Source organism: Coregonus clupeaformis, chromosome 17, assembly GCF_020615455.1.
Source record: "Coregonus clupeaformis isolate EN_2021a chromosome 17, ASM2061545v1, whole genome shotgun sequence".
NCBI lineage: Eukaryota > Metazoa > Chordata > Actinopteri > Salmoniformes > Salmonidae > Coregonus > Coregonus clupeaformis.
This window is the reverse complement of record NC_059208.1, coordinates 24,206,705-24,234,221: the sequence shown is the minus strand read 5'-3', so window position 1 is coordinate 24,234,221 and position 27,517 is coordinate 24,206,705. Positions and strand designations below refer to the sequence as shown.

Sequence of the window (27,517 nt, the reverse complement as noted above, 5' to 3'; positions counted from 1 at the left end):
GCTGAACAATGTGTTTTGTTTTACAGAACACAATCCATTGAGGACGCCAAATTAGAAAGCAGTCAAATATGGACCGAATGATGATACGGAACGTTTTTGTGCAGATGTTATAGTAGCTAACTAACAAGCCAGTACATTGGATAAATACAACAGCGTTGCAAGTGAAACGCCTACATAGCAGCTTGACAACTACGCTTGGTCTGTCTGTGTGCGTGGAGTGCCTATGGCGGAGTTTGGAGAGAACGACGGCTCATCTCCATCGAATACTGGGGATACGGTGGCCTTGCCCAGTGATAAAACAGACGGGAAGACGCAGTGTGAAGTATCGGTATTCAATGGGGACTGTGGGATACAGGCAGGCATGGTTGGCTCAGAATCCGTCGCAGTAACGTTACCTGACAGCCCAGGGCTTGAAACAGCCAACAACTCCTCTGTCGGATTGGATTCCAAATCAGGAATACCACGCAGGAGCAGCATTATAAAGGTAAATCATATTTGTATGCAGACTTACACGGATTTGAAAATGCGAAGAGAGATGCATGGTTGGCTAGATGGTTAGTATAGTGAATGCATCCTTAGATTTGATCTTCCACTAAGTGTTGTTGTTATGCACATTGATTCAACAACCTCGACCATATGATCACTTGCAATCCAAAAACCACTGTTCACACACACATTGACAATGCAAACAGTCAGGTGAAAGTAGGGGTCTTGTCTGAATTTCATTGCAGGTGCCAATTCACCATTCAGAGCAAATGATGTAACTTCTGTGCTGTCAGCTCATGGTAAATATCTGCACTATTTGGCTGAATTCTGGATAGGCTGCTATTAGAAGGGGATAAACCTACATTATCAGATTGAATACTATTGTTATAAAATAGCCTAGGCCAAGTCCTCACTGACTAATGAAATTGAAGATGGGACTAATAAGCACCTTAATATGAAGACACATTGAGTTAGTATGGGACAACAATGTCTAGGCTACAGGCATTCTTACAAATACATCCTGTTCTGTTGGAAAACATTGCTTGAATACTTTGCATAAACTGAATTTGGAGACCAAAGTGATCCGTTTGCACCATCTTTCAAACAGAAAAACTTTGAGTGCTTGACGTTTACTGTATGTTGCCATACCAAATTTGGGAAAGTCGGGACCAATTCCTGTGGTTAAGAACAGTTTCCAAATTAAATTGGAGCCATTGTTGCTTCTGAACACATTGGTTTGGTAAGCAGTTCATCATATGAGATGAGTCTTTTCCTCATTAAGACCTCTCAGCTTTGTATTCCGTTGTCTTCATTGCGATAGTATTGTCAGTTGGCGTCTGTATTAGCCAACAATAGATGGCCTCATGAAGGAAATGATGCATTCACCTATTTCCTCACATTGACTGTGTTGCAAGGTTGTTCAATTGAATTGTTTTCCCTGAAAGTGAAGGCTGCAAATCCCTAAATAGGCCTACAAATTGAATTAAAGTATAGCCTAGGTCTTGCAAACTCACATCTTTTTTTGTATTTCTCTTATTGCTGCTCACTAGGCAGGTTTCCATTGACCCAGGTTTATTCAACAAAAGCAATGTCGCAAAATAAAACATGGCGACCTAATGGAAACAGCAGCTAAAGGAGAAATGTTCTAAAGATCGACAAAAAAATGTATCCATTCAACGGGTGGATTTGTCTTTTGTCAAACTTTCTTTATTGCGACAAATGATGATGGAAACAGTTTTTCAGAATAAATGATAAATGCCGAATAATTTAAAGTACTCTGGGCACGTGATGTCATCATGCTCCACTCCACATTTTAATTCTAAATGCCTGCTGCTTGCAAAATCCATTTTTTCAACTATAAAAATAATGTTTCTTTGCAGGACAAGGATTGTCTTGACTTTCAAGAATGCCTGAGTTGTTTTCGCCTTGCTTTTCTGGTTGGCTGGATGCAAGTTTCACAACCCAATTATTTCAGCTCTACAGGAGTGCAAGTTTCACAATGGCACAGACGATGGCGATACGTTGACACATGAGAATTATTAGAATATGGCAAATATGAGTAAATTCTTACATTGTATCCATGCTGGCCTTTGCGGGCTACCTCAGACATGAAACATACTGTAGGTGGGAGGGCATACAGACTGTCACATTTATTAATGCGCAATTTCCCTAAATGGATAATGGAAACAGTTCAACCACTTCATTTTTTTTATTCGGCACTCAAGGTTTTCAAACATTTTTCTTTTTTGGGGGAGGGGGGTGACATCATTATGTCCTGCTGTTTTTATCACAAGACAGTTCAGTAGAAACACAAAGGCAGTTGTTGCAATTTCTATGCAAACTTTCTAAATGTCAACAACAACAAAAAATCACTGGACAAGTTCATGGAAACAGCTATATCTATCCCTTATTTCTATGGATCTTTTGATTTTAAGCTGATTATAGTTTTCACTCTAGCCCAGGGATGGGCAACTCCAGTCCTTTGTGGCCTGATTGGTGTCACATTTTTGCCCCAGCTAACACACCTGACTCCAATAATCAACTAATGATCTTTAGTTTAGACTGCAATTAGTTTAATCAGATGTGTTTACTAGGGATGGGGGAAAAGTGTGACAACCACTCTGGCCCCTGAGGACTGGAGTTGCCCATCTCTGCTCTAGCCTTCTTAGTGACAAACCTATCAGATCTGCAAGTCAACTGTGTAGCCTTATGAATGGATAGTCCCCACTGTGACTAAAGTTGCATCAATACCTTTAGATCAGCTAATTTCTGGACCTACTTTAGACAAGGCTCTTACTTGTTATTGTACAAAATCTCAATCAACTATGTTATTCATTGTGAGCCTTTTCGTTGTGGTATTGTTGATTTGCCAGCAATGAACACGGTTCTTTCCAGTTAAGCTCTTTTCCTAGCCAGGTTTTGTGGGCAGCACTTTCTTGGCACATTGAAAGCATTTAACTTTCTCTGCCTGGAGATTGATGGAGGTAATATTGACATTTCTGCCTTGTAAAGCTCCAAGTAATCTCTCACCACCACACAAGGACCTGTCTCACTTCCCAGCTGTGAAGAACAATTTATTTCATCTGATGTCCACTCCTGTGACTCAAGGTTCACTATCCTCTGTAAAACATAAATACAAATTTAATAGGTCAATTATTTCTATTGAAAGATATTGCAGTTGCAGAGCAGAGAAATCTGTATTTACTCCAAAAAATATACTGCACATTCACTCACCAAGCTCTTGGTTGGTCCAGGATGCCCACATTTGGGAAACCTTCTGTGTCGACATGCCTCTCATTGCTATTGAACAAAGATTAATGCACTTGTCATGTTAGAACTGACTGGTCCGAAGGTTTTCAAAAGGTAGTCGACTGGCAAAGGATACAGTCAGCAAATCATCACGTGGCTTACCACCAATGTCCCAAATGCAATAAGGGACTGTAAGACTACACAATAACAGACTTCTCTGCCAGCCTTGACAAGTTGGTATAATACAACACTGGTCCATATGCAAATCAGCATTGGGCAAATGTACAAGCTATTCATGCTGGCCCTGTCAGACCAGAGCTAAAATAGACAGCTCCCATTAGTAGCAGTGGGTTCTGCGGCAGGTCTTGGGCCTCATTAAAATAACCTGTTCAGAACTGTGCAGCCATATTACACGCTTACCTCTCCACTCCACTGCCACCTTACACTGTAGCCTTGCAGATATGTCAGAGTGAATAAAAAGTGATGCCACCGTGCTTTTTAGATATTACACTGAACAAAAATATAAACGCAACAATTTCAAAGATTTTACAGAGTTACAGTTCATATAAGGAAATCAGTCAATTAAAATAAATAAATTATGCCCTAATCTATGGATTTCACATGGGTAGGAATACAGACATGCATGTGTTGGTCACAGATACACACCCCAATTTTTTTTTTTTTTTAAAGGTACTGTATCAGAAAACCAGTCAGTATCTGGTGTGACCACCATTTGCCTCATGCAGCGTGACACATCTCCTTCGCATAGAGTTGATCAGGCTGTTGATTGTGGAATGTTGTCCCGCTCTTCAATGGCTGTGTAAAGTTGCTGGATATTGGTGGGAACTGGAACACGCTGTCCTACACGTCAATCCAGAGCATCCCAAACATGCTCAATGGGTGACATGTCTGGTGAGTCTGGCACATTTTCAGCTTCCAGGAATTGTATACATATTCTTGCGACATGGGGCTGTGCATCATCATGCTGAGCCATGAGGTGATGGCGGTGGATGAATGGCACGACAATGGGCCTCATGATCTCGCCACGGTATCTCTGTGCATACAAATTGCCATCGAAAAAATGCAATTATGTTCGTTGTCCGTAGCTTATGCCTGCCCATACCATAACACCACCACCACCATGGGGCACTCTGTTTACAACGTTGACATCAGCAAACTGCTCGCCCACACGACGCCATACAACGCTGTCTGCCATCTGCCCGGTACAGTTGAAACCGAGATTCATCCGTGAAGAGCAAACTTCTTCAGCATGCCAGTGGCCATTAAAGGTGAGCATTTGCCCACTGAAGTTGGTTACGACGCCAAACGGCAGTCAGGTCAAGAGGACGAAGAGCACGCAGATGAGCTTCTCTGAGGTTTGTGCAGTTTCATCAGCTGTCCCTGTGGCTGGTCTGAGACGATCCCGCAGGTGAAGAAGCTGGATGTGGAGGTCCTGGGTTGGCGTGGTCTGTGGTTGTGAGGCCGGTTGGAAGTACTGCCAAATTCTGTATAATGACGGAGGCGGCTTATGATAGAGAAATTAACATTCAATTCTCTGGCAACCGCTCTGGTGCACATTCCTGCAGTCAGCATGCCAATTGCACACTCCCTAAAAACTTGAGACATCTGTGGCATTGTGTTGTGTGGCAAAACTGCACATTTTTGTGGCCTTTTATTGTCCCCAGCACAAGGTGCACCTGTGTAATGATCATGCTGTTTAATCAGCTTCTTGATATGCCACACCTGTCAGGTGGATGGATTATCTTGGCTAAGGATAAATGCTCTCTAACAGGGATGTAAAGAAATGTGTGCACAAAATTTGAGCGAAATAAGCTTTTTGTGCTTATGGAACATTTCTGGGTTCTGGGACCAACACTTTACATGTTGCATTTTATATTTTTGTTCAGTTAAAAATTCACTGTGCACAGCCTTCAAGATTGAATTTATATGAAAGATTTAAGCACTTTCAGTGAGCAGACTGGCACTTCCACTGTCCTCACGCTCATAAAATGACTGCTGCTTTTCAAATGTATTATGGAGCACCACTCTGAATGACCACACCATTTGCACAAGTTGAACGTTTTCCTTCATTTTTTAACCTGTGAAATCAACATTTGTTTTTACATTTAGGTCATTTACTCCACCGATTTGCACCGATAGAGCAGCTTGCTGTGGAACAGATAAGATATTTGTTTACATGTTTGATTACAGCGTTAGATGCGACTGAAATTTCACATGGGGCACAGGAGATTGGTGGCACCTTAATTGGGGAGGATGGGCTTGTGATAATGGCTGGAGCAGAATAGAGTAGAGTGGTATCAAATATATCAAACACATGGTTTCCATGTGTTTGATGCAATTCCATTTGCTCCGTTCCGGCCATTATTATGAGCCGTTCTCCCCTCGGCAGCCTCCTGTAATGTGGGGAGAGAGCAGGGCGGGGATGGAGGGGGCTTGGCATGAAGCGCTGAACATCGTGACATGATGTGAATTGGAATGTGTTTAGGATATTACTAGCATTATAACTTCACTGAATTACAGAATGATGTACTAGAAATTAGTAATATTTTTGGAACAAAGAAAAACATTATTAACCGGTTCTCAAGATTTGAAAAAATAATGGTTCTGTTTCGGAACACTAGAGATCACTTTTGTTTCTGTTTCCGTTCCTCAAAATGGTTTGTTCTTTTTTTGTTATGTTCTTTGAAACGGTTCCAACCCCTGAGTAATATAATAAATTCTGCTTTAGTAGAGCAATAGCTTTTTTCTACAGTGATGAGAGGATGTGGTCGGGACTAAAAATAACACTTTCTCATATTAACACACACATGCACAGAGTGGACTGAAACTTGGTCTCCAAAGTTGTGGTATTGCTGAGTGGAGGGGAGATAGGCCTAGCTAAGGTCAGGTCACAGTATGTGCTCAAAATATCAAAAGTAGACTTGCACAATTAAGACCACTGTGTATCATACTGCCTGAGGTGTCAAAATCCTCACCTATGGTTTGAATGATATTGTAGCTTTGGCCTAACAGTTGAAAAATATCTTCAATCTTGACCAACCACTGGAAATGACTGATTTATAATGAGTTGTAATGAACCTGTGGCTAAATCTTTTTTTCTCTTAACAAGGTCCCTCCATTGTTTGATGGCTATTAATTATCTTCTGTATCTTGTTAGCTGAGGAATCCCTTGCAGCAATATTTTTTTCTCTCCCTTTTCTCAAGATTAGGGATATTTGTCGATATTGAGTAGTTTCCATGACACAATCCTACACCAGTTTATGATGCCTGATCTTTCTTGCACCCTAGTGCTAACAACCCAGTTGAATGTGACATCAGTCTGGTCTCATAGACTAGACGTAACATAGTAAATGTAAAACCTGAACACTGAAATTTGTATATTTTATGTTTTCCATGGTTAGATAAGATTACTTGAGGCAAAAATGAAAGGAGGGTTTGTATGGTCAGGGTGGGTGTATAACGTGAACGTCTAGCAACCCAAAGGTTGTGTGTTCGAATTTCATCACGGACATCTTTAGCATTTTAGCTACTTTGCTACTACTTAGTATGTTAGCTAACCCTTCCCCTAACCTTAACTCTTTTAGCTAACCTTCCCCTAACCTTAACCCTTTTAGCTAACCCTAACCTAACACCTAGCCCTAACATTGACCCCTAACTCTAGCCCCTAGCCACCTAGCTAACGTTAGCCACAACAAATTGGAATTCGTAACATAAACGTTTTGCAAATTCGTAAAATATTGTATGAGTTGGAATTTTATGCACAGAATAATACGAAATGCTCTGAGACCAGGTTGGAAATGGCTTGTGTGTGGCTGCTAATAGGGATGGGCATTTTAAATAATTAAACTACTTGAATATCAGGATTTTCTTTTTACATATGTTTTTAACCTGAGCCTTTGCGGGAGGGAGAGACGCAGACGGTTCCACTATGCTGATGCTGCTACAGCAGCGGGCAGAGGGGCCGGTGTTTGTTAGATGGAGAGAGGCAGACTAGAAAGTAGCCACACTGGCTCGCGCTAGTTAGACAGCGTTCAGTCTGCATGGTCAATGCAGCACAAGCAACAATGTTGATGACAACGATGCTGTTTTCACTTTGCTTCTTAATATGAATCCACTAGCGTTCTGTCATTACACTATTTGTTTGTGATTCTTACATCTGCAAACAGCTAGTTTGTCTTTTCTTAGCAAGTTGGGCCTAAATATTGTCAGCCGCTAATTGTTAGCCACTAGTGCTAATCGCTAGCTAGCTAGCTAATAAAATGAGTCAGAGCAAATGTACAGTGCCTTGCAAAAGTATTCATCCCCCTTGGCGTTTTTCCTATTTTGTTGCATTACAACCTGTAATTTAAATTGGTTTTTATTTGGATTTCATGTAATGGACATACACAAAATAGTCCAAATTGGTGAAGTTAAATGAAAAAAAATTAGTCGTTTCAAAAGATTCTAAAAAATAAACAATGGAAAAGTGGTGCGTGCATATGTATTCACCCCCTTTGCTATGAAGCCCCTAAATAAGATCTGGTGCAACCAATTACCTTCAGAAGTCACATAATTAGTTAAATAAAGTCCACCTGTGTGCAATCTAAGTATATATACACCTGTTCTGAAAGGCCCCAGAGTCTGCAACACCACTAAGCAAGGGGCATCACTAAGGAAGTGGCACCATGAAGACCAAGGAGCTCTCCAAACAGGTCAGGGACCAAAGATTATAGGGTCCCCTAGGAAGCACTTGTCAACACTTTGGTTTGTACCCTGTTGAATTGAACAGTATACAACAATCAGAATGGAGAAGGACCCATTTAAATCACTTAGAATGTATGTGTTGCCACCCTAGGGTCACACACTACTCCTAAAGCAAATGTAGAACTTTAATTATTCAAAAACATAAAATACTGTCATACCGTCCATTTAAAAAATGTTTTTATACCGTGATATATTTAGGCTTTATCGCCCAGCCTTACTTGACTGCATCAAATTGATGTAGAGAAGATAGCTAGCTGAGCTAAGTTAGCCAGCTAGCTAACTAGCTAATTGAGGCTACAATATGCTGCGCTCCCCATCCTTGTAAACAAATACCATAATTCAGATTAAACAGCCTACCTGATGGTTGTTCGTTGTAGCCCACTCCTTCTCATTTAGATAACTTTTAATTCTGTAATTTTTACTCCATTTTGCATTGATTAGAGATCTCTCACTTCCCTGGAACCTTTGACTGTAGAGCAGTTTTGATTGGCTGACAAAATCAACAAGCTACATGTGTGAAATGTGTGTAGGCTACCGGCATAGATGGCTACCGGTATGGTATGCATTTGTTTTTTTTTATGGGGCGCACATCAAACTACATTTAAAAGTTTGTTTTATTAAATTAAGAATTTCAAATGTCATCCTTGTATATAACAATGTCACATGGATAATTTTCTTAAAACAAGGCATTTTCATTGTTAATTAAATTAGGCCTAAAATTTGTTTTTTTTTCTCTGAAATGATCACTCACACAAGTATTCGAACACTAACATCCGTTTCAGATATTCTAAAAACTGTGCCCATCCCTATCTGCTATCTCCAAATTAAATCAATTAGCAACAGACTGGCTCATGATTAACATTCAACATAATACATGTGCAAAGCTATTAGGGCTGTCCCCAACTAAAAATAATCTTGGTAGACCGGGAGTTGTCTGTTCTTTCAACCAATCAATTGGTAGAAAAATACACATTTTTAAAATTTCTATCTAATGTTTGAATCAAATAAATGATATGTAGGCTACTGAGCTTGTCTGACGCTTTAAGCACTGTGATAAAAAATTAAGACACATTAATTACTAAAGAGTGAGCAAGAGATCAATATAGCCTAACCAGAAGAAAAATAAACAAATCCCGACCCCCTCCCACTGCCCGCTGCTGCTGGCCTTCACAGATTCTGCCAGTTATGCTCCTGAAGTTGCCAGTAATAGCCTACACCAGCGGTTGGCAACCTTTTTCCATTTGGAGTGCCAGTTATGATTTTCATATGCAGATTTTTTCATGGAACAGTTTCATTTAATTTCTAATAAAGTCTTCATATCTCAAGATCAATGTCGTGGTTAATCAAAATTCTATCTAAATGATAGAAATCTAAAAGTAACTTCTATTGCCATTGACAGTATGCAAAAATAGCCTACATAAAGCCAACAAATAAAAACATTGCAGCCCACAGCTAGAAAATATCCTGATTTGAAAATTAAATATCCTGTAAATCACCTTGGCTACGCATGGCCTGTCTGCAAGGAACTTGAAACATTGTATCAACTATTAACTTGGTCCGGGCCGAAGCTCGTGCTATAACATTTTCCTGGCCAGTGAGCTCCAGACAGACAGACACAGCTGTAGGCTATTTGCGCAAGGGATAAGAAGTAATCAGATAGGCCTATTTTTGTTTTGTGATCAACAAACATTTAATACAACTATTTACATACTGTCAGGAGTATTCAAAATGAAACTTACAGGAAGGAAGTAGAGTTTACAAAAAATATTCTATATTGTTCTCAGAAAAGAACATGTCCCCCCCTACCATGTAGGTCCATTGCTTGGTCAAGAGTTGTTAATATCTGATAGTTTTACATAATACATCCCATGCATCAACTGTATTTGCCCTAGCTTTGTTTATCATGACCACTGATCGCTCTACACAAACATGTAGGCCTATTTTATGACGTTTCCACCGGATCAGAGCATGATGTGGCTGTCCATGGTTCTGATTAGTGTTTGTGCGTGCGTGTTCATGCAAGTAGAAAAAACATGTTGACTCACCCTACTTGTAGAGAAATGCCCATGCCATCCTCTTTCATGTTGACGAAACAGTCTATCACTCTTGTCATACAGTACACACTTTTATTTTTTGTTGTCCTAGGCTACCTGGCTAAAATGCTTGCTCGCTAGCCTAACTTCCTTTTCATGGGCAACGTTAGCTAGTTAACATTAGCCTTCTACATCTAGCTAGATATTGAACTTCCATCCTCTCAGGCCAGGGGCACAATCAATGAATTAATGTTTGGATCAGAATCGCCGTTATAAGCATTGGCCAGTACAGAGAATTAAGTAAAACCACAAATCCCTATCTCCATCCATGGCTAATTTAGGAAAGGGCCAATTTTAGCTAGCTAGCTAGCCACCGGAGGACAACAACACAATGAGATGCAATGACGTGTGCTCTCAATGCGATTTGATAGTGACGCCAAACCCAAACTGGCTTCCCTTGACACTTTTTTTTTTTTTATGGTGCTCCAGGACCATTCACAGTTGAGCTCACTCAGTGTAGCTCAATGCAATTTTATACTTTTTGTTATCAAGGGAGGCCAAATGCTCGCTGGCTTCCCTTGCATTCAATCCTACGGGCTGCAACAATGTCATACTCTTGGACCAGACAGCATCAGAGAAATGGCCTACACATACTTTGGGGGACACTGTTTCGCTGGCTCGGATGCTTTCTCCGGTGAGATACTTTCAGCCTCTTATGATTTGAAGGAAAATGATGAAACACAGAGACAGAAGAGAAATTATTTAGTATATCTTTTGTCTTTTTTTCTTGGTAAATATTTTGGGGAAGCCTGGCTTCCCTTGTAATCCATGAATACACGCCACTGGAAGACTGTTCATCCCCCATGTACCAACTTCCCTTGCGAAAGTTGGAATGGTAGGCTTACTGCCATTTTTGCTTGTGTACCGTCTCTCAGCACCAGCTTAACCACACAAGGATTACACTGGCATTTTACCAAACCACATGCTGTTATCCACCATGAGGACTTATGGCATTACCTTTTCGGTTAAAATATTGAAGGACGGTTTTTGCACGCGGGACGCCTGCTACTGACTCCTGCCATACATCTTCAAGATTTGGCCCAGGATATGACATAACTGTTCGAGAGCATACATTTTGCTCAGTCTGCAGTCACCGACTGCAATGTAGGCAAGTCGATCTCGAACACAGCCTACGTCTTTTGATCTGTGATTGAACGCTAGAAAGGCAGTCACTGTTACGACGAGTTGGCATTGTACTGTAGAACTTTAGTACAATCATCATTGATCTCACAAGATGATGTCTCTTCTCGCATCCTAATTTGTTCATGATTGACATGGATTTCTTTGACCTGACCACGTTTCCTCTGCCCCAGCACCATCCTCTCCTCCTGTTTGACCTTGGATCTCTTCCAGCTATGCAGTCGATAAATCTGCAAAACCGTAATCACAAAGTTGATGCAGGCTTTGGGCATCTTGATACCCGTGGCAAAAAATAAGCAGTAAGGCTTAATTTAATTCACAGTCCAGTACTGTGGTGTTAAGAAGCCTGCCAGCAGGATGAGTTAGGCTAGTCTCATTAAAGATGCCTTATTAGATGCTGAACTATATTGATGCTACTCACTTCTTCATGGATATAAATTGTGTGACACGACACCTATGATTTATTGTTGCGTGCCTCTTTAAAAAAAAAAGGGGTACTTTGGGATTTTGGCAAGAGTCAGATGAACTCGTGGATACCATTTTTATGTGTCTGTGTCCAGTATGAAGGAAGTTAGAGGTTGTTTCGTGAGCCAATGCTAACTAGCGTTAGTGCAATGACAAAGTCTATGGTTATCTGCAAGCATGGGTTTCGACCTATGCAATACGATGACTGCACATTTTGCTTACTTCCTGGAACCAGTCCCATACTGTTTTTGAATGGGCTTCAAGATTATATAATAAAATGAATGAAAACGTGGTCTTTTAAGATTTATATGAAATTATATTATACATCTACCCGATGCCTTTTATAAAGATTTTCGATTTATTTTCCTTGCTTTTTGCGCTTGAAGACCATTCAAAAAACGGAAGTGGTCACACTTTCCCATCATAAAGCAATGTTATAACAGATGTGATGTTGATATTGCACAAAAGTCTACCTTTCCTTTACCATATTGGCTTTTGTTACTAAAAATCACATTATAGTCTAATACAAATCTGGTTCAGGTCAGATGATTAAAGCAGGGGTTCCCAATTAGGGCAGGGCTCGACATTAATGCTTGTCCTCTTGTCCGGGACAACTTGAATCTGAGCGGAGGCGGTAGGCATTTTTGAAACTATTTAATCATAAATGTAATGGTTTAAAACCTGGACGTTTTTATGTCGTTTAATGAAGCATGTATTACCTACCAATATTCGACTGTAGAAATGTTGACGCGTCCTGGCCTTGTGAATGTTAACCTGTTTAAAGGTCTTACTCACATTGGCTACGGAGAGCGTGATCACACAGTCGTCCGGAACAGCTGGTGCTCTCATGCATGATTCAGTGTCACTAGCCTCGAAGCGAGCATAAAATGTATTTAGCTTGTTTGATATGCTCGTGTCACTGGACAGGTCACGGCTGGGTTTCCCTTTGTAATCCATGATAGTTTGCAAGCCCTGCCTCATTTGACGAGCTTCAGAGCCGGTGTAGTAGGATTCGATCTTTGTTCTGTATTGACGCTTTGCCTATTTGATGGTTCGTTGGCGGGCGTAGTGGGATTTCTTATAAGTGTCCGGATTAGTGTCCCGCTCCTTGAAAGCGGCAGCTCTAGCCTTAACCTCAGATGTTGCCTGTAATCATGGGTTCTGGTTGGGATATGCATGTACGGTCACTGTGGGGAAGACGTCATAATTTAGGAGCACCAGTGCACCTAGAAAAATTAAGGATTCTAGCTTTATTACCTCAAATATATTTTTCTGTCTAACTCTGCTGAGCACCATTTCACAGTCAAATTCCTGTACATGCAAATGTATATGGCGAATAAAGCTGATTTTGATTCATTTTCCCCACAATTAAGTTTCCTTAACACTAAAACCATGCATTTTGCATGGAGAACATTTGCAAATGGATCCTAAAGAGGCCCTTCAATAGGCCATTGGTGTCTAGTTTCTTACAGGGAGGGCAGCAGAATGAGTTTTAATTGAGCCCTCAATTTTGAGAGAGACACCTGATCTGTAGCTTAAGCAGACATTGCAATATTCATTTCTGAAAAACAGGGTTTTTAAGCTAATTAATATCAGTTCAGGCACACATAATTCAGGAAATCCACTTTATGGCTCCCATGCTAGTTATTTCTCTTACGGTTAATTTGACTGAGGTCTGATACCAAATTACAGCGTGAACAGCTGGGCATTTGTCCAGCTGGGGATTCAAAGTCCTGTTTTTTAAGTATCGTTCCAAATGTTCCACCTAAAACAGGCTTTTCCTCCAACACCCACCATGTTCCTAAATTTGAAATATCCTTGAAAGCACTGTTTGCCAATGTGATCAACCCTGGAAATAGCCTACCATAAACATATCTGATATTTGCTGTGACTCCTATCCTATTAATGCATCTAAATTACTATTTTATATAGTAAAACCTAAGCCAGCACAGCTGACTCCAAATGGCTGTTTTAAGAGGTGATCTTTAACATGTGACGATGGTCTCCATCTGCTCTGTGGATGTGAATGAACCCTGGTGTCTGGAGATCAGTGGTAGATGAGGTTGCAGTCACAGAGAGGGAGCACGAGCCTTCTCCACATAGGGAGGCTACTTCATGTTGTAGTGGGGGGGAAGTTCAGTCTGCTACACAGTCTGTGCTCAGGTCTCAAAGCCAATATTATTTTCCCTTTTAAACGTTTGGTGTTATTGAGACGAGAGACCGATAAGGGACAAAATGATGAGCAATATCCCCTTCATGCTATAATAACATTTCAGATAACACATTTAGCTGCCATCCTATCTGCGCTTCTGGAGTTTAGTGCTGTTGAATGTCCCTTGGTATCATTATCATGTGAATGATTAAAGCGTTTTGAAAAGTAATATCGGTGTTGATGATTCTATAGTATTTAGCCTAGCATAGATGTAGACTAATATTGATGATCACGTTATGCAGCAGTCGTGGTTGGTCTCTTGTGTAATGCTCTATACAATGCACTGGCTCTGGACCGTAATGGGTCCTCTGTGCATTCTTCAGATGTACAGACAGTCCTGTACTGTTCATTGAACCAGTAAAGGGGGTTTCAGTCTTAGGGGATTCAGAATCCTATGGGAGTTTTTGGCAGCCGAACACACTCAAATTTAATGCAGGAAGACAAATGCTCTCCAAATCTCCCCATGCCACTAAGCCCTGCACAGGTTTAGCTAAGCATATGTTATTACATTTATCGAACATGTCTCTGTGGTTTCACTTTTCCCAGAAATACCCAATCAATATCTATGTACAAAATGACTGGAACTCCAAGTGTAGACCTTTGCAGAATAATATCTACTAGGCCTACTTGATTTCAGATATTGCCTTTTAAATTAACTCCTGCATATTATCTGACATGCTTATGTACAGTGAGGGGAAAAAAGTATTTGATCCCCTGCTGATTTTGTACGTTTGCCCACTGACAAATAAATGATCAGTCTATAATTTTAATGGTAGGTTTATTTGAACAGTGAGAGACAGAATAACAACAAAAAAATCCAGAAAAACGCATGTAAAAAATGTTATAAATTGATTTGCATTTTAATGAGGGAAATAAGTATTTGACCCCCTCTCACTCAGAAAGATTTCTGGCTCCCAGGTGTCTTTTTATATAGGTAACGAGCTGAGATTAGGAGCACACTCTTAAAGGGAGTGCTCCTAATCTGTTTGTTACCTGTATAAAAGACACCTGTCCACAGAAGCAATCAATCAATCAGATTCCAAACTCTCCACCATGGCCAAGACCAAAGAGCTCTCCAGGGATGTCAGGGACAAGATTGTAGACCTACACAAGGCTGGAATGGGCTACAAGACCATCGCCAAGCAGCTTGGTGAGAAGGTGACAACAGTTGGTGTGATATATTCGCAAATGGAAGAAACATAAAATAACTGTCAATCTCCCTCAGCCTGGGGCTCCATGCAAGATCTCACCTCGTGGAGTTGCAAAGATCATGAGAACGGTGAGGAATCAGCCCAGAACTACACGGGAGGATCTTGTCAATGATCTCAAGGCAGCTGGGACCATAGTCACCAAGAAAACAATTGGTAACACACTACGCCGTGAAGGACTGAAATCCTGCAACGCCTGCAAGGTCCCCCTGCTCAAGAAAGCACATATACATGCCCGTCTGAAGTTTGCCAATGAACATCTGAATGATTCAGAGGAGAACTGGGTGAAAGTGTTGTGGTGAGATGAGACCAAAATTGAGTTCTTTGGCATCAACTCAACTCGCCGTGTTTGGAGGAGGAGGAATGCTGCCTATGACCCCAAGAACACCATCCCCACCGTCAAACATGGAGGTGGAAACATTATGCTTTGGGGGTGTTTTTCTGCTAAGGGGACAGGACAACTTCACCGCATCAAAGGGACGATGGATGGGGCCATATACCGTCAAATCTTGGGTGAGAACCTCCTTCCCTCAGCCAGGGCATTGAAAATGGGTCGTGGATGAGTATTCCAGCATGACAATGACCCAAAACACACGGCCAAGGCAACAAAGGAGTGGCTCAAGAAGAAGCACATTAAGGTCCTGGAGTGGCCTAGCCAGTCTCAGACCTTAATCCCATAGAAAATCTGTGGAGGGAGCTGAAGGTTCGAGTTGCCAAACGTCAGCCTCGAAACCTTAATGACTTGGAGAAGATCTGCAAAGTGAAGTGGGACAAAGTCCCTCCTGAGATGTGTGCAAACCTGGTGGCCAACTACAAGAAACATCTGACCTCTGTGATTGCCAACAAGGGTTTTGCCACCAAGTACTAAGTCATGTTTTGCAGAGGGGTGAAATACTTATTTCCCTCATTTAAAATGCCAATCAATTTATAACATTTTTGACATGCGTTTTTCTGGATTTTTGTTGTTGATATTCTGTCTCTCACTGTTCAAATAAACCTACCATTAAAATTAGACTGATCATTTCTTTGTCAGTGGGCAAACTTACAAAATCAGCAGGGGATCAAATACTTTTTTCCCTCACTGTATTAGGCCTATACATTTCCAAAGGAAATCAGGAAACCAGTATCTGGAAATAGAGGGAGAATTGTATATAATTTCTCATACACTGGTGAGGTTGGCATCTGCAAATTATGACCTATTTGGATTCCACAAAATGTCCAACACGCAACAGAGCGAGTCAGGTGAGGACCTCTCAGCATGCTGCTGCCACCACCATGCTTAACCGTAGGTATGGTGCCAGGTTTCCTCCAGACGTGACGCTTGACATTCAGGCCAAAGAGTTCAATCTTGGTTTCATCAGACCAGAGAATCTTGTTTCTCATGTTCTGAGAGTCTTTAGGTGCCTTTTGGCAAACTCCAAGTGGGCTGTCATGAGGAGTGCCTTCCGTCTGGCCACCTTACCATAATGGCCTGATTGGTGGAGTGCTGCAGAGATGGTTGTCCTTCTGGAAGGTTCTCCCATCTCCACAGAGGAACTCTAGAGCTCTGTCAGTGACCATCTGGTTTTTGGTCACCTCCCTGACCTAGGCCCTTCTCCCCCGATTGCTCAGTTTGGCCGGGCGGCCAGCTCTAGGAAGAGTCTTGGTGATTACAAACTTCTTCCATTTAAGAATGATGGAGGCCACCGTGTTCTTGGGGACCTTCAATTCTGCAGACATTTTTTGGTACCCTTCCCCAGATCTGTGCCTCGACACAATCCTGTCTCTGAGATCTACAGACAATTCCTTCGACCTCATGGCTTGGTTTCTACTCTGACATGCACTGTCAACTGTGGGACCTTATATAGACAGGTGTGTGCCTTTCCAAATCATGTCCAATCAATTTAAAATTACCACAGGTGGACTCCAATCAAGTTGTAGAAACATCTCAAGGATGATCAATGGAAACAGGATGCACCTGAGCTCAATTTTGAGTCTCATAGCAAAAGGTCTGAATACTTATGTAAATAAGGTATTTCCGTTTTTTTTTGCAAACATTTCTAAAAACCTATTTTCGCTTTGTCATTATGGGGTATTGTGTGTAGATTGCTGAGGATATACTTTTTTAAAATCCATTTTAGAATAAGGCTGTAACAGAACAAAATGTGGAAAAAGTCAAGGGGTCTGAATACTGGAGTAACTGAGTCAGGTTTGTAGGCCTCCTTGCTTGCACACACTTTTTCAGTTCTGCCCACAAGTTCGATAGGATTGAGGTCAGGGCTTTGTGATGGCCACTCCAATACCTTGACCCTGTTGTCCTTAAGCCATTTTGCCACAACTTTGGAAGTATGCTTGGGGTCATTGTCCATTTGGAAGACCCATTTGCGACCAAGCTTTAACTTCCTGACTGATGTCTTGAGATGTTGCTTCAATATATCCACATAATTTTCATTCCTCATGATGCCATCTATTTTGTGAAGTGCACCAGTCCCTCCTGCATCAAAGCACCCCCACAGCATGATGCTGCCACCCCCGTGCTTCACGGTTGGGATGGTGTTCTTCGGCTTGCAAGGTACCCCCTTTTTCCTCCAAACATAACGATGGTCATTATGGCCAAACAGTTATATTTTTGTTTCATCAGACCAGAGGACATTTCTCCAAAAAGTACAATCTTTGTCCCCATGTGCAGTTGCAAACCGTAGTCTGGCTTTTTTATGGCGGGTTTGGAGCAGTGGCTTCTTCCTTGCTGAGCGGCCTTTCAGGTTATGTCGATATAGAACTCGTTTTACTGTGGATATAGATACTTTTGTACCTGTTTCCTCCAGCATCTTCACAAGGTCCTTTGCTGTTGTTCTGGGATTGATTTGCACTTTTCGCACCAAAGTATGTACGTCTCTAGGAGACAGAATGCGTCTCCTTCCTGAGCGGTACGACGGCTGCGTGGTCCCATGGTGTTTATACTTGCGTACTATTGTTTGTACAGATGAACGTGGTACCTTCAGGCGTTTGGAAATTGCTCTCAAGGATGGACCAGACTTGTGGAGGTCTACAATCTTTTTTCTGAGGTCTTAGCTGATTTCTTTTGATTTTCCCATGATGTCAAGCAAAGAGGCACTGCATTTGAAGGTAGGCCTTGAAATACATCCAGAGGTACACCTCCAATTGACTCAAATGATGTCAATTAGCCTGCCAGAAGCTTCTAAAGCCATCACATCATTTTCTGAAATTTTCCAAGCTGTTTAAAGGCACAGTCAACTTAGTGTATGTAAACTTCTGAACCACTGGAATTGTGATACAGTGAATTATAAGTGAAATAATCTGTCTGTAAACAATTGTTGGAAAAATGACTTGTCATGCACAAAGTAAAATGTCCTAACCTACTTGCCAAAACGGTAGTTTGTTAACAAGAAATTTGTGGAGTGGTTGAAAAACGAGTTTAATGACTCCAACCTAAGTGTATGTAAACTTCTGACTTCAACTGTAGGTGTGGATGAGTTTGTGTTTCTATCTAATGCAGTGTTGGACAATATTTCAGCATGCCAATTGCACACTCCCTCAAAACTTGAGACATCTGTGGCATTGTGTGACACAACTGCATCTGTGTAATCAGCTTCTTGATATGCCACACCTGGCAGGTGGATGGATTATCTTGGCAAAGGAGAAATGCTTACTAACAGGGATGTAAACAAATTTGTGCACAAAATCTGAGAGAAATAAGCTTTTTGTGCTTATGGGACATTTCTGTGATCTTTTATTTTAGCTCATGAAACATGGGACCAACACTTTACATATTTTTTGTTCCGTATATATTTGGTGTTGTTCATAGTCAATGAAAAACTGTAATATTCAGCAGTTAATGTTGATATAAAATTCAACTCTTTAAGATCAGGCTTGACAAAACTAGATACTCTACAAAACGGGAAGTCAGATTTTTCTTGACCCGAAGATAATACATTTTCAATGGACTTTGCCCTGGGGGTGAAGCACAGACTTTCATGAGAGCCATTAATCTCAGTAAGTGCACACAAGCTCGGGCAAGATCACATGGCTGGTCTTGGGACATTGAACGTCGCAGGCCATTCGATCAGGGATGGCAGTGCATTGGTTGCAGGACGATGAACGCTAAAGGCTTCCCCAAATCTAAAGCACCATATGCATGCTGTTGATTTCAGTGTAAACAACTTACATGAGAACCAGCTACACGCTTGTCTATGTATGTTGAATGCCCATTTTCAACTTTCAACTAGACCTTTAAAAAAATGGCATACAAAAGTATTGGGTGAAAACAAATTGGAACCTCTTAGTAATGTCATGAATCTTTTCATCAGCAAATGGAATCTATTCATTCATAAGTCAGGCACTTTCAGCGTGCATTGAAGACTTTATCTGATGCTAGTCAATTGATGCAGAATTAATGTTTTATTTAGTTCAGCTTGAATCTGGATGAATGCGGAAAGGTTGAAAATAAAGGTGCTGGAACACAACAATGACATGGACTACTTGGGAAATGTCACGCACGTGGCCAACAGAGACTACTAGATCTGTGTGGGCTATATCCTTTTTAGGGGGGACTCATTGTTGTTCACCCATAATGCACTGTGACAGGCACCTTAAGTCGAGCAGCACAATTGTTCAAGGAGTTCCTTCAAGGTAACTGTCCTCAGTTCTCAGGAAAAATAGAAGGGGGGAGTCAGGAAAGACGTATACACAAAAGATATGTCAACAACCATTGTTCTTCACATCAAGTGAAGTACCATATATGGTATGCTGCTCTCAACTTTACTTTGACCTCTTTGTTATCGTCTCTTCAAATCAAATCAGTTTATTAGATGCGTACACAGTTTAGCAGATGTTATAGTGGGTGCAGTGAAATGCTTATGTTACTAGCTCCTAACAATGCAGTAAAATGTCAAATAATCCCCCAAAAAACAAACACAAGAAATAAACAAATGTCGGAACGAACCCGAATAGCGCTGTAACAGTAATCCAAATGCAATCTATACGTATATACACCGGATGAATTTAAACAAGATATACTAAGAATGATATGTACAGCATTAGATACTGTATATTAGTGAGATTATTAATTATGAATGCATTAATTGACCCACTGAAACATGCCCCTTAACAATTTTTTATGTTCTCTCTCAGCTGATTTAGAGCTTTGCTAAAGTTATTTAAATCTCTACAGCCTATAGTTTCAGTATGAAGCACTTATCCAAGGTCAAATACACTGCTCAAAAAAATAAAGGGAACACTTAAACAACACATCCTAGATCTGAATGAATGAAATAATCTTATTAAATACTTTTTTCTTTACATAGTTGAATGTGCTGACAACAAAATCACACAAAAATTATCAATGGAAATCAAATTTATCAACCCATGGAGGTCTGGATTTGAAGTCACCCTCAAAATTAAAGTGGAAAACCACACTACAGGCTGATCCAACTTTGATGTAATGTCCTTAAAACAAGTCAAAATGAGCCTCCGTAGTGTGTGTGGCCTCCACGTGCCTGTATGACCTCCCTACAACACCTGGGCATGCTCCTGATGAGGTGGCGGATGGTCTCCTGAGGGATCTCCTCCCAGACCTGGACTAAAGCATCGCCAACTCCTGGACAGTCTGTGGTGCAATGTGGCGTTGGTGGATGGAGCAAGACATGATGTCCCAGATATGCTCAATTGGATTCAGGTCTGGGGAATGGGCGGGCCAGTCCATAGCATCAATGCCTTCCTCTTGCAGGAACTGCTGACACTCCAGTCACATGAGGTCTAGCATTGTCTTGCATTAGGAGGAACCCAGGGCCAACCGCACCAGCATATAGTCTCACAAGGGGTCTGAGGATCTCATCTCGGTACCTAATGGCAGTCAGGCTACCTCTGGCGAGCACATGGAGGGCTGTGCGGCCCCCCCAAAGAAATGCCACCCCACACCATGACTGACCAACCGCCAAACCGGTCATGCTGGAGGATGTTGCAGGCAGCAGAACATTCTCCACGGCGTCTCCAGACTCTGTCACATCTGTCACGTGCTCAGTGTGAACCTGCTTTCATCTGTGAAGAGCACAGGGCGCCAGTTGCGAATTTGCCAATCTCGGTGTTCTCTGGCAAATGCCAAACGTCCTGCACGGTGTTGGGCTGTAAGCACAACCCCCACCTGTGGACGTCGGGCCCTCATACCACCCTCATGGAGTCTGTTTCTGACCGTTTGAGCAGACACATGCACATTTGTGGCCTGCTGGAGGTCATTTTGCAGGGCTCTGGCAGTGCTCCTCCTGCTCCTCCTTGCACAAAGGCGGAGGTAGCAGTCCTGCTGCTGGGTTGTTGCCCTCCTACGGCCTCCTCCACGTCTCCTGATGTACTGGCCTGTCTCCTGGTAGCTCTTCCATGCTCTGGACACTACGCTGACAGACACAGCAAACCTTCTTGCCAAAGCTCGCATTGATGTGCCATCCTGGATGAGCTGCACTACCTGAGCCACTTGTGTGGGTTGTAGACTCCGTCTCATGCTACCACTAGAGTGAAAGCACCGCCAGCATTCAAAAGTGACCAAAACATCAGCCAGGAAGCATAGGAACTGAGAAGTGGTCTGTGGTCACCACCTGCAAAACCATTCCTTTATTGGGGGTGTCTTGCTAATTGCCTATAATTTCCACCTGTTGTCTATTCCATTTGCACAACAGCATGTGAAATGTATTGTCAATCATTGTTGCTTCCTAAGTGGACAGTTTGATTTCACACAAGTGTGATTGACTTGGAGTTACATTGTGTTGTTTAAGTGTTCCCTTTATTTTTTTGAGCAGTGTATTTATAGACATTAAGATAGCTTGGCAATATTCCTAAGAGGATGTAATTCATCTTAAAATGTTGTGCTGCCAGCGCCCCATAAAAAGACAGGTAGCTGACCGGTAGCCTTCACGTGTCGTGTGTAGCATTGTTGTTTATTTTTATCAGTCAAAGTGGCAAAGGGGCTCAATATGTAGCAAGGGGAATACAATTATGGAATTAAAAGTTAGCAAAATGAGAAGGAGTAGGCAACAACGAGCAACCAACAGGTAGGCTATTGTTTTATTTGAATGGGGTTGGGGAGAAAGTGCAGCATTTAGCCTAGCTAGCTATAGCTTCTCTAGGCTACTCCAGTCAAGACAGGCACTGTTATATGGATGATAAATAACATTGTGGCTGCTACAAGTTAGCTAGTCTTGGCTGTAGCCGAGATGCCTCTCTCTTTCTCTCTCCTCACCTGTCTGTAATATTCCGGTCTCTGATATTGCTCGTTCTGATAATTCTTTATTTTTCTGGATTGTGTTTATTTTTATTTTTTATTGCTAGGTATTACTGCACTGTTGGAGCAAGAAACACAAGCATTTCGCTGCACCTACGATAACATCTGAAAATCTGTGTACACGACCAATAAAATTTGGTTTGAGCCTCTCACCCTCGCGCAGCAGCAGTGCTCAGGTTAAAAACATACACATGTATTTAGAATATCCGGATATCTGACAAAAATTCATGATACTATTCGTATAGGGACAGGTCAGTTGGTAGAGCATGGCGTTTGCAATGCCAGGGTTGTGGGTTCGATTCCCACGGGGGGCCAGTATGAAAAATGTACAGTGAGGGGAAAAAAGTATTTGATCCCCTGCTGATTTTGTAAGTTTGCCCACTGACACAGACATGATCAGTCTATAATTTTAATGGTAGGTTTATTTGAACAGTGAGAGACAGAATAACAACAACAAAATCCAGAACAACGCATGTCAAAAATGTTATAAATTGATTGGCATTTTAATGAGGGAAATAAGTATTTGACCCCTCTGCAAAACATGATTTAGTACTTGGTGGCAAAACCCTTGTTGGCAATCACAGAGGTCAGACGTTTCTTGTAGTTGGCCACCAGGTTTGCACACATCTCAGGAGGGATTTTTTCCCCACTCCTCTTTGCAGATCTTCTCCAAGTCATTAAGGTTTCGAGCCTGACGTTTGGCAACTCGAACCTTCAGCTCCCTCCACAGATTTTCTATGGGATTAAGGTCTGGCTAGGAGACTGGCTAGGCCACTCCAGGACCTTAATGTGCTTCTTCTTGAGCCACTCCTTTGTTGCCTTGGCCGTGTGTTTTGGGTCATTGTCATGCTGGAATACCCATCCACGACCCATTTTCAATGCCCTGGCTGAGGGAAGGAGGTTCTCACCCAAGATTTGACGGTATATGGCTCCGTCCATCGTCCCTTTGATGCGGTGAAGTTGTCCTGTCCCCTTAGCAGAAAAACACCCCCAAAGCATAATGTTTCCACCTCCATGTTTGACGGTGGGGATGGTGTTCTTGGGGTCATAGGCAGCATTCCTCCTCCTCCAAACACGGCGAGTTGAGTTGATGCGAAAGAGCTCCATTTTGGTCTCATCTCACCACAACACTTTCACCCAGTTCTCCTCTGAATCATTCAGATGTTCATTGGCAAACTTCAGACGGGCCTGTATATGTGCTTTCTTGAGCAGGGGGACTTTGCGGGCGCTGCAGGATTTCAGTCCTTCACGGCGTAGTGTGTTACCAATTGTTTTCTTGGTGACTATATTCCTTAGCTGCCTTGAGATCATTGACAAGATCCTCCCGTCTAGTTCTGGGCTGATTCCTCACCGTTCTCATGATCATTGCAACTCCATGAGGTGAGATCTTGCATGGAGCCCCAGGCTGAGGGAGATTGACAGTTATTTTGTGTTTCTTCCATTTGCGAATAATCGCACCAACTGTTGTCACCTTCTCACCAAGCTGCTTGGCGATGGTCTTGTAGCCCATTCCAGCCTTGTGTAGGTCTACAATCTTGTCCCTAACATCCTTGGAGAGCTCTTTGGTCTTGGCCATGGTGGAGAGTTTGGAATCTGATTGATTGCTTCTGTGGACAGGTGTCTTTTATACAGGTAACAAACTGAGATTAGGAGCACTCCCTTTAAGAGTGTGCTCCTAATCTCAGCTCGTTACCTGTATAAAAGACACCTGGGAGCCAGAAATCTTTCTGATTGAGAGGGTGTCAAATGCTTATTTCCCTCATTAAAATGCAAATCAATTTAACATTTTTGACATGTGATTTTCTGGATTTTTTTGTTGTTATTCTGTCTCTCACTGTTCAAATAAACCTACCATTAAAATTATAGACCGATCATTTCTTTATCAGTGGGCAAACGTACAAAATCAGCAGGTGATCAAATACTTTTTTCCCACACTGTATGCACTCACTAACTGTAAGTCGCTCTGGATAAGAGCGTCTGCTAAATTACTAAAATGTAAATGTAAAAATGTATAGTGATATTATTTCAAATTCCCATCCCGACTGCCTAAGCCAAACTCATTATATCCCATATACTGTCCGCTTCCTCTTCGATCTGAGTGTGACTTGCTTCCTCAGAGTCAAGAATTTAACTGCACGCATTTCACATACATTTTGTAATTATTTTCTTTATTGAGCCTGTCTGGGCTCTGAGAGGTAGGGCTGAATAGGAAACATTGATGTGCCGGTAGACCATAAAGGCCAGCCATCACCAGCAGCAGCATGAACAAAGAGAATTAGCAGGCTGTCATACCGCTGCATTATGCCCAATATTTGAACATTATATTCTACAAATGTTTTATACTTCACAAAGCTCCTTGTGGCTATTTTAAGAAATTATAAGTGTTTTTTTGTCATCTGAAACTAATAAATCATAACTGTGCTTAATTAATTAATACATAGTTCCTTTGGCCTTAAGCGCCTGAGAGGTAAAATACTGTTTTATAGACATTAATCTAGTAAATCCTCCTCTTTGCTTAGTCATACAGTCAGGAATACTCCCACTTTTTCAGTTGGCCTATCTCATAAATCAAATATTTTGCTTCCTGCTCGGTTTACAGATCAGGTATTCAGGTTTTTGCTTTTCTTCTCTTCCTCAGGATGGCTCGAGGCAGCGCAAAGAGAGGAAGAAGACTGTTTCGTTCAGCAGCATGCCCACTGAGAAGAAGATCAGCAGTGCGAGCGACTGCATCAACGCCATGGTGGATGGCTCTGAACTGAAGAAGGTCCGCTCCAACTCCCGCGTTTACCACCGCTACTTCCTCCTGGATGCCGACATGCAGTCTCTAAGGTGGGAACCCTCCAAAAAAGAGTCAGAGAAAGCCAAAATTGATGTCAAGGCCATCAAAGACGTGCGGACAGGGAAAAACACAGAAACTTTTAGGACCAACGGAATATATGATCAGATATCAGAGGACTGTGCCTTCTCAATCATCTATAGGGAGAACTATGAGTCTTTGGACTTGGTTGCAAACTCTGCCGATGTGGCCAACATATGGGTGACCGGGCTTAGATACCTGATATCCTATGGGAAACACACCTTGAATATGATTGAGAGCAACCAGAACAACATGCGCTCCTCCTGGCTCGGTGACCTCTTTGAGCAGGCTGATGCTAACAACAGCAAGCACATCAGTCTATGTGCTGCCGTGCAGCTAATTAAAAACCTAAACCCTGGACTCAAAAACGTTAAGATTGAGCTGAAGTTCAAGGAGTTTCACAAATCTAAAGATAAGGTGGGATGTGATGTGACTAAGGAGGAGTTCATTGAAGTCTTTCATGACCTTTGCACAAGACCAGAAATTTATTTCCTTCTTGTCCAGTTCTCTAGCAACAAGGAATTTCTAGATACCAAGGACTTAACTATGTTTCTGGAGGCTGAGCAGGGTATGGCACAAGTAAGTGAAGACACCAGTCTGGAGGTCATTCAGAGCTATGAACCTTCCAAAGAGGGGCAGCTCAAGGGCTGGCTCTCCCTTGATGGGTTTACCAATTATCTCATGTCGCCAGAGTGCCACATCTTTGACCCTGAACAAAAAACAGTGTGTCAGGACATGAACCAGCCCTTGTCCCACTATTACATCAACGCTTCCCACAACACATACCTGATCGAGGATCAGTTTAGAGGCCCCTCTGACATTACAGGGTACATCCGTGCCCTCAAGATGGGCTGTCGTAGTGTAGAACTAGATGTCTGGGATGGACCAGATAATGAGCCTGTCATTTACACTGGCCACACAATGACCTCGCAGATAGTCTTCCGCAGTGTCTGTGACGTCATCAACAAATATGCCTTTGTTGCATCTGACTTTCCCCTGATATTGTGTCTGGAGAACCACTGCTCCTTAAAGCAGCAGAGGGTCATGTTTCAGCACTTGAAAAAGATTATTGGGGATAAGATTCACATTGATCCACCCTCAGCTGAGGACAGCTACCTGCCCTCACCCTTTGACCTCAAGTGTAAGATCCTGCTGAAGGGGAAGAAGCTGGGCACGACCTGCACTAGCTCGGAGGGCGAAGTGACAGATGAGGATGAGGGGGCTGAGATGTCCCAAAGAATGAACATTGAAGCCGACGAACAACAGAGCATCCCACGGAAAAGGTTCCAGCTGTCCAAGGACCTCTCTGACCTGGTAACGTTGTGTAAATCGATTGAGTTCAAAGACTTCCCAACAGCTTTCCAAAGCCAGAGGCACTGGGAACTTTGCTCGTTCAACGAGGTCTTTGCCAGTCGCTGTGCCAGTGACTTCCCAGGCGACTTTGTTAATTACAACAAGAAATTATTGGCGAGAGTCTACCCCAGCCCAATGCGGATCGACTCCAGTAACATGAACCCTCAGGACTTCTGGAAGTGTGGTTGCCAGATCGTGGCAATGAACTACCAGACCCCCGGCCTGATGATGGACCTAAACATCGGCTGGTTCCGTCAGAATGGGAACTGTGGTTATGTGCTGCGACCAGCCATAATGAGGGAGCAGGTGTCATATTTCAGTGCCAACACTAAAGACTCAGTGCCTGGCGTGTCTCCTCAGCTCTTGCACATAAAAATCATAAGTGGACAAAACTTCCCCAAACCCAAAGGCTCCGGCTCCAAAGGAGATGTTGTTGACCCTTACGTCTATGTGGAGATCCATGGCATACCTGCTGATTGTGCAGAGCAAAGGACTAAAACTGTCAATCAGAATGGGGAGAACCCACTGTTTGACGAAAGCTTTGAGTTTCAGATAAACCTTCCTGAGCTGGCCATGGTGCGCTTCGTGGTGCTGGATGATGACTACATTGGCGACGAGTTCATCGGCCAGTACACAATCCCCTTCGAGTGTCTTCAGCCGGGATTCCGGCACATACCGTTACAATCGCTAACAGGGGAAGTCCTTCCCCACGCCTGGCTGTTTGTCCATGTGGCCATTACCAACCGAAGGGGCGGGGGCAAGCCTCACAAGAGGGGGCTGTCTGTGCGCAAGGGCAAGAGAAGTCGGGAGTACGCCACCATGAGGGTGCTGGTCATCAAGGCTGTGGACGACATCTTCAAGACAGCCATACTGCCACTGAGGGAAGCCACCGACCTCAGAGAAAACATGCAGGTAAGGGAGTGA

General features: G+C 42.4%; 1 protein-coding gene across 1 annotated transcript; it reads left to right on the top strand.

Annotated features, from left to right (window-relative positions):
* Positions 1–30: 30 nt before the first annotated feature.
* Positions 31–27,517, top strand: LOC123492834 (inactive phospholipase C-like protein 2). Its single transcript, XM_045225977.1, has 2 exons — positions 31–484; positions 25,022–27,517. The coding sequence occupies exons 1-2, from the start codon at positions 224–226 to the stop codon at positions 27,515–27,517; spliced, it is 2,757 nt and encodes a 918-aa protein (XP_045081912.1). The 5' UTR covers positions 31–223.